Source organism: Nicotiana tomentosiformis, chromosome 12 (genome assembly GCF_000390325.3).
Source record: "Nicotiana tomentosiformis chromosome 12, ASM39032v3, whole genome shotgun sequence".
Lineage (NCBI taxonomy): Eukaryota > Viridiplantae > Streptophyta > Magnoliopsida > Solanales > Solanaceae > Nicotiana > Nicotiana tomentosiformis.
Genome location: NC_090823.1, coordinates 32,351,579 through 32,363,226, shown reverse-complemented (window position 1 = coordinate 32,363,226; position 11,648 = coordinate 32,351,579). Strand labels below are relative to the sequence as shown.

Sequence of the window (11,648 nt, the reverse complement as noted above, 5' to 3'; positions counted from 1 at the left end):
CTGGCTCAATTAATAAGATTAAGAGCACAATTTCCAGATTATGCAATTAAGACACTCCGTCTTGATAGTGCTGGTGAATTTACGTCCCAAGCCTTTTATGATTATTGCATATCAACTGGGAAAACAATTGAGCATCCAGTTGCTCATGTTCATACTCAAAATGGTCTAGCGAAATCATTGATCAAATGCCTCCTATTAATTGCTAGACCAATGCTTATGAGAACAAAACTTCCCATTTCAGCATGGGGTCATGCTATTTTTCATGCAGCAACTCTTGTGCGGATCAGACCTACAAGTTATCATAAAGTCTCCCCAATACAATTGGCTTTTGGTCAGGAGCCAAATATTTCCCATCTTAGAATATTTTGATGTGTAGTATATGTTCCAATTGCTCCACCACAATGCACAAAGATGGGACCCCAAAGAAGATTGAGGATATATGTTGGGTATGAATCTCCTTCTATTATAAAATATTTGGAACCTATGACTGGAGATTTATTTACGACAAGATTTACTGATTTCCATTTTGATGAATCAATATACTCAATATTAGGGGAAGAAAATAATCAATTGCAAAAAGAGATAGATTGGAATGCATTATCACTATCTCATTTAGATCCTCGAATAAATCAATGTGAACACGAGGTTCAAAAGATAATTTATTTATAAAATATTAATAAATCAACTGCCAGATGCATTCACTAACCTACCAAGGGTGACTAAGTCACATATTTCAGCTGCTAATGCTCCTATTCGAATTGATGTCCCGGTTGGACAATCTATAAATACAAATGAGTCTAAGCCACACTTGAAACATGGTAGACCAATTGGTTCCAAAGATAAAAATCCCCAAAAGCGAAAAGGAGCAAATGATCTAGGAGCTCATAATATGGAGGGAATTGCTCAAAAAATGTCCCGTGACATAACAAGTGATAAGACCTCAGAGGAGGTCCAAGTACCTGAAAATAATAAGAATGAAGAGATCTCAATAAGTTATGTCTCTACGGGAAAAAGGTGAAACCGAAATAATGTTATTGTCGACAATATTTTTGCTTACAATATTGCAGTTGAGATAATGCAACAAGATGGGGATCTTGAACCAAGATCTGTCGATGAATATAGACAGAGAAATAATTGGCCAAAATGGAAAGACGCTATCCAGGCAGAATTAGCGTCACTTGAAAAAACGTGAAGTGTTCGGACGTATAGTCCGAACACCTGAAGGAAAAAAGCCAGTAGGATACAAATGGGTTTTTGTGCGAAAACGAAATGATAAAAATAAAGTCGTAAGATATAAAGCACGACTTGTGGCACAAAGATTTTCGTAAACACCTGTCATTGATTATATGGAGACATATTCTCCTGTGGTGGATGCAATCACTTTCAGGTATCTTATAAATTTGGTAGTCCATAAAAAACTTGATATGCGTCTGATGGATGTTGTCACAACCTACTTATATAGCATATTAGACAACAAAATTTATATGAAAATCCCTGAAGGGATTAAAGTTCCTAAAACTAATAAATGTTTTCGAGAAACATATTCAATAAAGCTTCAAAAATCCTTATATAGATTGAAACAATCAAGGCGAATGTGGTATAACCGCCTGAGTGAGTATTTTCTGAAAGAAGGGCATAAGAATGATCCAATTTGTCCTTGTATATTTATAAGAAGGTCTGGACCTGAATTTGTTATAATTGTTGTGTATGTTGATGATCTAAATATCATAGGAACTCCTGAGGAGATTCCAAAAGCAGTAGACTGTTTGAAGAAAGAGTATTAAATGAAAGATCTTGGAAAGACAAAATTTTGTCTTGGTCTACAAATTGAGCAAATGAAAGATGGAATTTTTGTCCATCAATCAACTTTTACCGAAAAGATCCTTAAACGTTTTTATATGGATAAAGCACATCCATTGAGTACCCCGATGGTTGTGAGATCACTAGATATAAATAAAGATCCATTTCGACCTCATGAAAATGATGGAGAGCTTCTTGGTGATGAAACTCCATATCTTAGTGCAATTGGGGCACTAATGCATCTTGCAAATAATACTCGACCAGATATAACTTTTGCAGTAAGTTTATTAGCAAGATTTAGTTCCTTTCCAACAACAAAACACTGGAATAATGTTAAGCATATTTTTAGATACCTCCGAGGGACTATTGATATGAGATTATTTTATTCTTATGAATTCGATTCACAAATGACTGGTTATGCAAATGGAGGTTATTTGTCTGATCCATATAAAGCCCGATCTCAAACATGCTATCTATTTACTTGTGGAGGTACAACTATTTCATGGCGTTCAACAAAATAAACTTTAGCTGCTACATCTTCCAATAATGCAGAGATAATAACTATTCATGATGCTAGCCGAGAGTGTGTATGGTTGAGATCAATGACTCAACACATTCAACAACTGTGTGGTCTTTCTTTAAAAACAAAGACTCCAACGATATTGTATGAAGATAATGCTGCTTGCATAACTCAACTTAAAGGAGGATATATCAAAGGAGACATAACAAAGCACATTTTACCAAAGTTCTTTTTCACACACGATCTTCAGCAAATTAGTGAGATAAATGTTCAACAAATCCGTTCAAGTGACAATCTAGCAGATTTATTCACTAAGGCATTGCTAACATCAACATTTGAAAAAATGAGACATAAGATTGGAATGCGTCGTCTTAGAGATATCAAATAAAATTTTCATCAGGGAGAGTATAATACGCGCTGCACTCTTTTTTCTTTAACCAAGGTTTTGTCCCAATTGAATTTTTCTAGTAAGGTTTTTAATGAAGCAACACTCAATGCGTATTACAAGATATGTGTACTGTTTTTCCTTCACTAGGCTTTTTTCCACCGGAGTTTTCCTAGTAAGGTTTTAACGAGATACATTATCTATGAAAGTTTAAGGGGAGGGTTATGAATACATTGAATTTGTGAATGTCCAACAACTCATTCATGAACCATTTTGGATATACATGAATATGTTTATTATATTCATTTAATATCTTGTAACTCTCAAGTAAATTGTATGCTATATATACTGTATTTCTAATTCTACAAAAGACATCAATAAGATAGACTTGAATACAACTTGATAGAAGAAAAAATTTATCTATATTTTTTGACTTATATTGCTATAATTTTATAATAAATAAGAATTTAACCCCAAAAATAAAAGTTTTTGCCGACATGGTTAACACATGAGTGACGTGTTCTAGTTTGACAATTCCAGCAACCCCTTGTATATATCTTGTCTTTATTTGCAATTCATTTTCTCCCCTTATCAGATCAGATCAGTTCACCCCATTACAGACTGCATCTTTAGGCTTTTCTGCCCTAAACCAACAAGATTTAAGCAAATCTAAGTGAACCAGCAAGGACAAAAACAGGTAATTGTTGCATTTTCTTTTCTGTCTTTTACAGTTTCACTCAGTAGCTTTTGCTTTTTCTTTTGTTTCTTCTTCTATTCTGCTGTTTTCTTGATCTTGGTTAGATTCAGATCATTAAAACTTGCAACTTGTATCAGATTGTCTGCTCTGCTTATCAGTCTTGATACCCCAAAATGACATTTTTAATCCCTTTTATACATATCAATGGATCTGATCAGATCATCGATCCTCCTTTGATCATCTGTCAACTCGAATGCTTGACTAATCTGATTGTGTCAAAATGTGTATCATTAGTTTTTTTGACTTCTGATTCGTATGTTTGCAAACTTAGTAGACTTGTTCATACTAAAAGAAGTTGACCTAACAAAATATGCATAGTTTGTTGCAGCAGTACTCAGTTTTGAGTAAAAAACAAAGCTTTATGTTTTCTTCTAAAGCATTACTTGTTAGGGAATAAATCTGCCCTCCATTGGTTGTATTAGGGTTCCAAAGCAGTCTATGATTGTTTTTGGCTGTTTATTTAATGCCTTAAGATTTTGGGTTGTATGACCTGATTCTTTAACATAGTATCAAAGTCAACTATTGGTAAGCTCATTTCTCCCAATCATCACTATCAAGTCGCCAATTCTGCCCAAGAGTCAAGACGCACTGTCGGTCTTGTGAAGGGCAGCCCAATGCACTAAGCTCCCGTTATGCGCGGTCTGGGAAGGACGCAATCTTACCCTGCATTATTTCTGCAAGAGGTTGTTTCCCCGGCTTGAACCCGTGACCTCCTGGTCACATGGTAGCAACTCCCCTTCTCGGTCTTGTGAGCAACTCTTAAAAAAACCCTTGAAGTTCACTCTTAAATCTTTGAACCAGTTACACGTGCATGAGAGTATTAAAGAATATCATAAAGTCCACGGTAAAGCCTTGGAACCAAGTTACAATATAGAGGCCCTTTGAGAATAAACTCGTCTCACGTTGGTGTATAAGGGTCTAACGGCTTTTATAATGTCTAAAGTTTAAATACTCAGCTTCTTTCCCATTACTGGCACCAATAGTTGCACAAGCAGCACACTCTTTTGTTATCGACACCATTATCTATGACAAATTTTTTCAAGTATGATTGAAAGACGCATGACTTATGTGTCCATTGAGCATGACTAAATTAGCAGCATCGCGGGTTAGAGCAAAGTTCAGTATGATACGTGAAATCCACATTTTCAAAATGGTTCTGATTATTATTGTGGCAATCCTCTAGAAGCTGTAGAAATACTATTTCTGTTTGTAAATGGTGTATGTGGAGGTTGTTAAGCTGTTTTCATCTTTTTACTAACACTTCTTGTGGCTGTCAATGTTGGTAGTGGTGCTCAGTTATCTAACACGTCGAACACACATTTGTTGCTTGCTTGTATATTTGTACAAGTTGTCAGTCTGCTCATTGAATATTCTTTTGCTTTGCTTCTAAGGTATGTCGTCTTCGGAAAATCCAGAGATTGTTGAGAGGGTTTTCGGGAACAAGGAGAAGGAGGAGAAAGAAGACAAGAAAGATGAGCAAAAGGGTGGGTTTATTGAAAAAGTTAAGGACTTTATCCAAGATATTGGTGAGAAAATCGAAGAAACAATTGGTTTTGGAAAACCAACTGCAGACGTAACTGAAATTCATATTCCTCATATCAATCTTAAAAAAGCTGAAATAGTCGTTGATGTGCTTGTGAAGAATCCAAACCCCGTCCCAATTCCTCTCATTGACATAAACTATTTAATTGATAGTGATGGAAGGAAACTGGTTTCTGGATTAATCCCCGATGCTGGAACAATCCATGCGCATGGTTCAGAGACTGTCAAAATACCAGTTAATCTGGTTTATGATGACATCAAAAATACATACCACGATATACAACCTGGAAGCATCATTCCATATAGGATCAAGGTTGACCTCATAGTTGATGTGCCTGTTTTTGGTAGGCTAACTCTTCCACTTGAGAAAACTGGCGAGATTCCTATACCTTACAAGCCAGATATTGATCTTGAGAAAATCCATTTTGAGAGGTTCTCTTTCGAGGAAACTGTAGCAGTTCTTAAGTTGAAGCTGGAAAACAAGAACAATTTTGATCTTGCGCTCAATAGCCTTGATTATGATCTTTGGCTATCCGACGTCAATGTTGGCGGTGCAGAGCTGGAGAAATCAGCTAAACTTGAAAAGAACGGAATCAGCTATATTGATATCCCCATAACCTTCAGGCCGAAGGACTTTGGCTCTGCTCTTTGGGACATGATCAGAGGGAGAGGTACTGGCTATACCATGAAAGGTAATATTAATGTGGACACACCCTTTGGAGCAATGAAGTTACCCATTAGCAAGGAGGGGGGTACAACCCGTCTCAAGAAGAACAAAGAAGATGGGGGAGACGATGATGAAGATGAGGTATGTTAGCTGTTCCATTTTGAAAATATTTCAGTGTTGCTCATCCGTTGCGCTTATTTGAACCGTTTCCTCATACCCTACTAGTGGGATTACACTGCATTTGTTGTTGTTTGTCTCTGTACTCCTAAGTAGGAATAGTCACCCTTTTTTCCAACCTCAGCATTCTGAGGGTTTGCTTTCATTTTGCACTCTGTTTTGTGCAGATGTGTACTCCCTCTGTCCCATACATCCCCGTAACAAAAAGGATGATACTTTTCGAATTTCGTGAGTTAAACTTCTTAACTTTGACCATGAATTAGAACATAGATAAGTCACAATAGTTAAAATGAAATTTATATATTTGGAAACTATATAGAAGTACTATAAGTCACAATAATTAATTAATTTAAAATATTTTAAAAATATACGAAAAAGTATGTCCAAGAACAACTCTGTTGAATCTCGAAATCCGAAAAGTATCTTTTTTGGGACGGAGGGAGTACATGTTATTGACTTGATCATGCATCTTCTAACGAAACATGAAAAGATAAAAATGTCTCTATCTCTACTTGTGAAGTAGGTGGGGAATTAAAAAACTTAATTATACCAAGTGTGACTGCAAGATCGTAGATGATTGATTGTTGGTATCTGGTAATGCTGAATGAACCACTTATAATAATTTAGTTACCATCCTCCATGTATATAACCTAGAGAGGTAACAGAACATGAATTCTGAGAAGCCATGCCTCTTATGTGAATAAGTATGTGTTATATAAAGAGTAATTTGTGCTATTCAATCATCGACTCGATTTCTTCAAAGAAAGATCATAGTCTACTCTGCAAAGTGAAATCTCTCTAAGTAGGCATGTGTCTATCTCGGTTATCTCTTATTCAAGTGAAGTTGCTGCACAAGTAGCATTTTATCGATCTTGTTTATCATCACTTGATCAATTGTTTTACTATGGTTTTACATTTTATGAGCTTTGAGCTTCAACTTCGGTGAAAAGATGTGTTAACAAGCGACATCTCTGGTTCATCGGTGTTTGCTCATTACGGTCCTTCCGTCACCTAGTTCCTACTTGCCACTTTTTTTTACTTATCATTATGCTTTTTATATACTGAATTTTGTTTCCTCAAGTTGTTGGGTGGATGTCATCTCCTAATTCTATTTCAAGTTCGACTATTATGTCATAGTAGTTTGTTTTCACCCCTTGGCTGTACAAACATGTAGCAGTGTTAACCCTTTTACCTTCCATTCACAGGATTGAAGTTGGAGATCACCTTTGCAAAAGCCACACTTGTTTGTGGCTAGCTTTATAGAGGAAAGGTCATCTGCTGATGGGAACTTTTAGACCCCAAAATAAATATGAACTTTAGCTTGGATGTGAAATGTCTACTTAGTAGATTATTTTGGAATTATGTCTCTGCATGTGTAACTCGTTGTGATCGATATTGTGATGAGGTACTAAATGTTTTATGAGTCGTTTGCTGTCATTGTTGGGCTTGATATATTATGCCCCTTGATGTTTAGACATCGTGAGTCACAACTAGATATTGACATTCTGTTTTTGTGTTTCATCTTATCTGGTTGTGATTCTGTATGTGTTCTGATTAAAAACAAGGGCCATAAGTTCTTTCAACACCTAAGTTGGTTAGAGCCAACAGAGTTAGAATAGTAGAGGTATGCGCTAGTTGGCCCGAGCACCACTGTCAATAAAAAAGGTTGGTTAGAGCCAGTTAGGAGATAATACCACATTTCAACTCTTATATTTGGTGTTTATCTATGGTTGCCATGGTTTATTAGCAGCTCATTAATTGGACTCAAATGTTAACCGTGTTGGACTATGATAAGTTTATGGCAATTTCAAAATTTTCTTCCCATAAAAGTCGGTCTTGGCCAGTCTCGTTATCCATTTTCTTCTTGACGACTTTCCTATTGTGATTATGGATTTTTGAGGAGATTGTGTTGGATGGCTTTTGCAAGTGTCATGGAAGCTCTGTGGAAGTAAATGGAAATGTGGTTATATGCAAAGTACTGTAAATGTGAACTAAAAGTAAAAGGGAACGTCAAATATTCTGTTTGCAATCCAAGTTTGAATGGAACATAATAACAAAAGGGGAACATCATCAGTATTTGCTTTACTACTGAGTTCTTTTTCCTTTTTGGGTTCCCATCTGAATTTCAATATTCGCAATGGGGATCCTGTTATTCTAGATTTGCACAGCGTAAGACCTACTAAAAGCCAACACTTTCTATGACCTCTGGTTAAGGATCCCGTTATTCAGAGCTCAAATTTAATGCCTCTGGGTAAGGATGAAAAGACCTGATCCAAACCACTACAATCTAGGTGGTGCTTTAGTACTTAGTTGTGCTACTTAATTCTCTATGAGATACACTACAACCTTGGTGGTGTTTTACTAGTGAGTTACCACTTAATTCTCTATGAAATACATGTTGATTGTTGAGTTAGACAGCTAAACTTCATCAAACTTCTAACCAATATCAAGATGCCATAATTGATTAGGCTTGGTTTACTTTGGTTTGAATGTAAACTAAAATAAGTGGCGTTTATTCAAACAAAAGGGAACCGTAGGTGATCAAAGAAAACTAATTCTGAAGAATGAGATACAGATTCACAAGCACAAAAGGGTAGGCTCGGCTGTTAATCTAAGCTCATTGATAAGACAACAACGTTTACGACAACAACACAACTAAGATTTATTTATGGGGCTTTCTCCTTTACTTTGGCGAGAAAATAAAGTCTCTCTTATAGAGAAGACTTTGAAAGCTCGCTTTCCCTTTCAATGTCCAGTTCTGGATATCATGACTTGCCTTCAAGACCTTCAAAGAAGAGTAATTGATCTGTTCTCAAGTAAACCTAGTTCCTTTTTCTTTACAAGATTTTAGATTTTTGCATAACACATAAGAACATAGTTCTCTTCTATTCTACACTAATTATTGTTCCATTCAGTTGTAGATGCACATTGGTACTGAAATTGACAACTAGTGGAGTAGTCTTTTATTTGACCAGTCTTTGTATTTTTTTACAAACACTTCTCAATTATGGTTTTGACCCCCACCGCCTTCCCCCCTACCCCTCCCCTCCCCCCCCCCCAAAAAAAAAAGAAGCATACCCCTTATTTGACGAACTTTTAGGATGATATGGCCATTTACAAATTGAATGCAAGTAAATGTCCCTACCTCTTTTAATATTTTTTTTTTCAATTATTTTTCTTATATATTTTCTTATGTGGTAATATAGAAGCCTATCTTTGCAAACATCAAATGTCAAAGGACCTATTTGTAAACCAAAATCAAACACTTTTCCTTTACAATAGGAAAACTTCTCTAGAAAGACAAAACCCTTCCCTTGAAAACCCTTCCGTCGATTTCAACGGAAAGAGTGTTGGCTTCTAAATCCTCTATTTTTTTTTTGTGTGTTTTCTAGTCCTTTATGTTCTGCTATGTTCTAAGACCCTCATTATTTCTTGTCCAAGCTGGGAAAAAATGAGGTAACTTAATTTTTTTTGTTCCACTCGAATTTGTCAAAGCTGGGGAACATGAAACACAAATTCTTGTTTCTCTTGTTTTCATCCAGGCCCTTCCTAAATCCATGTGAATTCCTCTTCGTAGTTTTTCATTTCACCAGGCCCGTGAAATGATTTGATTTCCACAATTCAATAAGACTGGGGATATCAATTAATGTAGTTTTTCTTGTGTTTAAAGCTAATGATCTCTTATGTTTTATTGTAAGATCTCTTATATAACTAGTTTAAAGTTTATATATGATCTCTTATATTTATTCTAATATCTCTTGTGTTTAAAGTTAATGATCTCTTATGTTTTGTTGTAATATCTCTTATATAACTAGTTTAGATCTCTTATGTTTTGCTGTAAGATCTCTTATATAACTAGTTTAAAGTTTTTGCTAATGTACTAGTTAAAAGTTTTGTGAAATCTCTTATATAACTAGTTTAACGTATATATATGATCTCTTATGTTTATTCTAATATTTGTTATGTTTAAGTTATGTTATAAGTTTCATTGTTAATTAATCGTTATTATTTTCTTATAACATCTTATAATTTAAGGATCTTTACACAAACAACCAGTCATATTCATTGTTTACTTTTTTTATTCATATGCATAGATTATACATTCATTATACATAATTATACACATATAATACATAAATTTTATATATATATATATATATATATATATATATATATATATATATATATATATATATATATATATATATATTACCTCCATCGATTATTTTTAGTTTAAGCGGTTGGGTGGACGGCTATTTGGGTTAATTATTCTATAATTGAATAGCAATATACATATGTTTCCCTTGATAGGTATGTGATTATGAAGCAATAGATGTGTTTGAGGAGTAGTTAGGCAAGGCTGAGGAGTATTTAAAGATACATTCAGAAAAGGTGAAAAATCTTTGGATAATATTCATGGAAGTAAAACTTACCGTGCAAGTGTTTTGAACCATCCAATTGCTGTCAAATGTTTAAATGTTTAGAATCTAAATATCTCCCATGTTATACATATATTTTCTCCTATGCTTTATTCTAAAATCTCTTTTGTTAAGTTCATTAGTATCTTGCAATTTATAATCTCATGTGTAAGAGATCTAACATTTAGTCGTAAGAGATCTCTTATACTTTATATATCAATCTCTTGTGTGAACAGAAATATCTCCTACATTGCAGCAGAAGAATCTCCTGCATTTTATATTAATATCTCCTACAATTTACTACACAAATCTCCTGCTTCAAATCGCCATGGTCGCAAGAGATCTATATCAAGGTCGTAAGAGATCATTAGTTGTTCATAAGAGATTAAGACCATAATATACATATTATCTTTCTTTCATTGTAACTCGGAGTTAGTATAAATAATTACTTGACAAGCATGATCGCACTTACTACCAACTAAATTTGGAAGTTTTAAAAAGATAAATTGCGTTGTAGTTAAAAAATAATAAAAATAATAAAGGGTGACCACTAAATATAACTTGAGAGATCTACTCATGGTCGAAAGAGACCTGTATCATGGACGTAAGAGATCATTATTTGTTCATAAGAGATTAAGACCATAATATACACATTATCTTTCTTTCGTTGTAACTTGGGGTTATTATGAATAATTACTTAACAAGCATGATCACACTTACTACCAACTGGATTTGAAAGTGTCAAAACGATAAATTGTGTTTTAATTAAAGAATAATAAGCATAATAAATTGTGACAAATAAATATAACTTGAGAGATCTACTCATGGCCGCAAGAGATCTATATCATGGTCGTAAGAGATCATTAGTTGTTCATAAGAGATTAAGACCATAATATACGCTAGAGGTGTCAATGGTTTAGTTCGGCCGGTTATTTTATAAATTTGTACCATATCAATTTTCGGTTATTCTATTATGTATAACCAAAATTAGACTTTTCGAAACCATCCCAATTGTGTCGATTTCTCTTTGGTATCGGTATGGTTCGGTTAATTTTCAGTATTTTTTAAAATATTATGTAAAATCTTCAGTAGAAATAGAATGCAATAACATGTGTTCTTTTCGAATATCCATTGACATCCCTAATATACGCATTATCTTTCTTTCGTTGTAACTTGGAGTTATTATGAATAATTACTTAGCAAGCATGATCACACTTACCATCAACAAAATTTAGACGTTTCACTAAGATACGTTGCATTTTATTAGAAAACAATAAACATAATAAAGGGTAACCACTAAATATAACATGAGATATATACTCATGGTCGCAAGAGATCTGTATTATGGTCATAAGAGATCATTAGTTGTTCATAAGAGATTA

General features: G+C 34.4%; 2 protein-coding genes across 2 annotated transcripts; both read left to right on the top strand.

The window, feature by feature from the left end:
• Nucleotides 1-1,784: 1,784 nt before the first annotated feature.
• LOC138902431 (uncharacterized mitochondrial protein AtMg00810-like) lies at nt 1,785-3,566 on the top strand. Its single transcript, XM_070190298.1, has 2 exons — nt 1,785-2,078; nt 3,507-3,566. Exons 1-2 carry the CDS (start codon nt 1,785-1,787, stop codon nt 3,564-3,566), a joined length of 354 nt encoding a protein of 117 aa, XP_070046399.1.
• On the top strand, nt 3,158-7,369 carry LOC104120298 (uncharacterized). Its single transcript, XM_009632041.4, has 3 exons — nt 3,158-3,402; nt 4,854-5,812; nt 7,054-7,369. The coding sequence occupies exons 2-3, from the start codon at nt 4,856-4,858 to the stop codon at nt 7,057-7,059; spliced, it is 963 nt and encodes a 320-aa protein (XP_009630336.1). The 5' UTR covers nt 3,158-3,402; nt 4,854-4,855; the 3' UTR covers nt 7,060-7,369.
• The last annotated feature ends 4,279 nt before the right edge of the window (nt 7,370-11,648 follow it).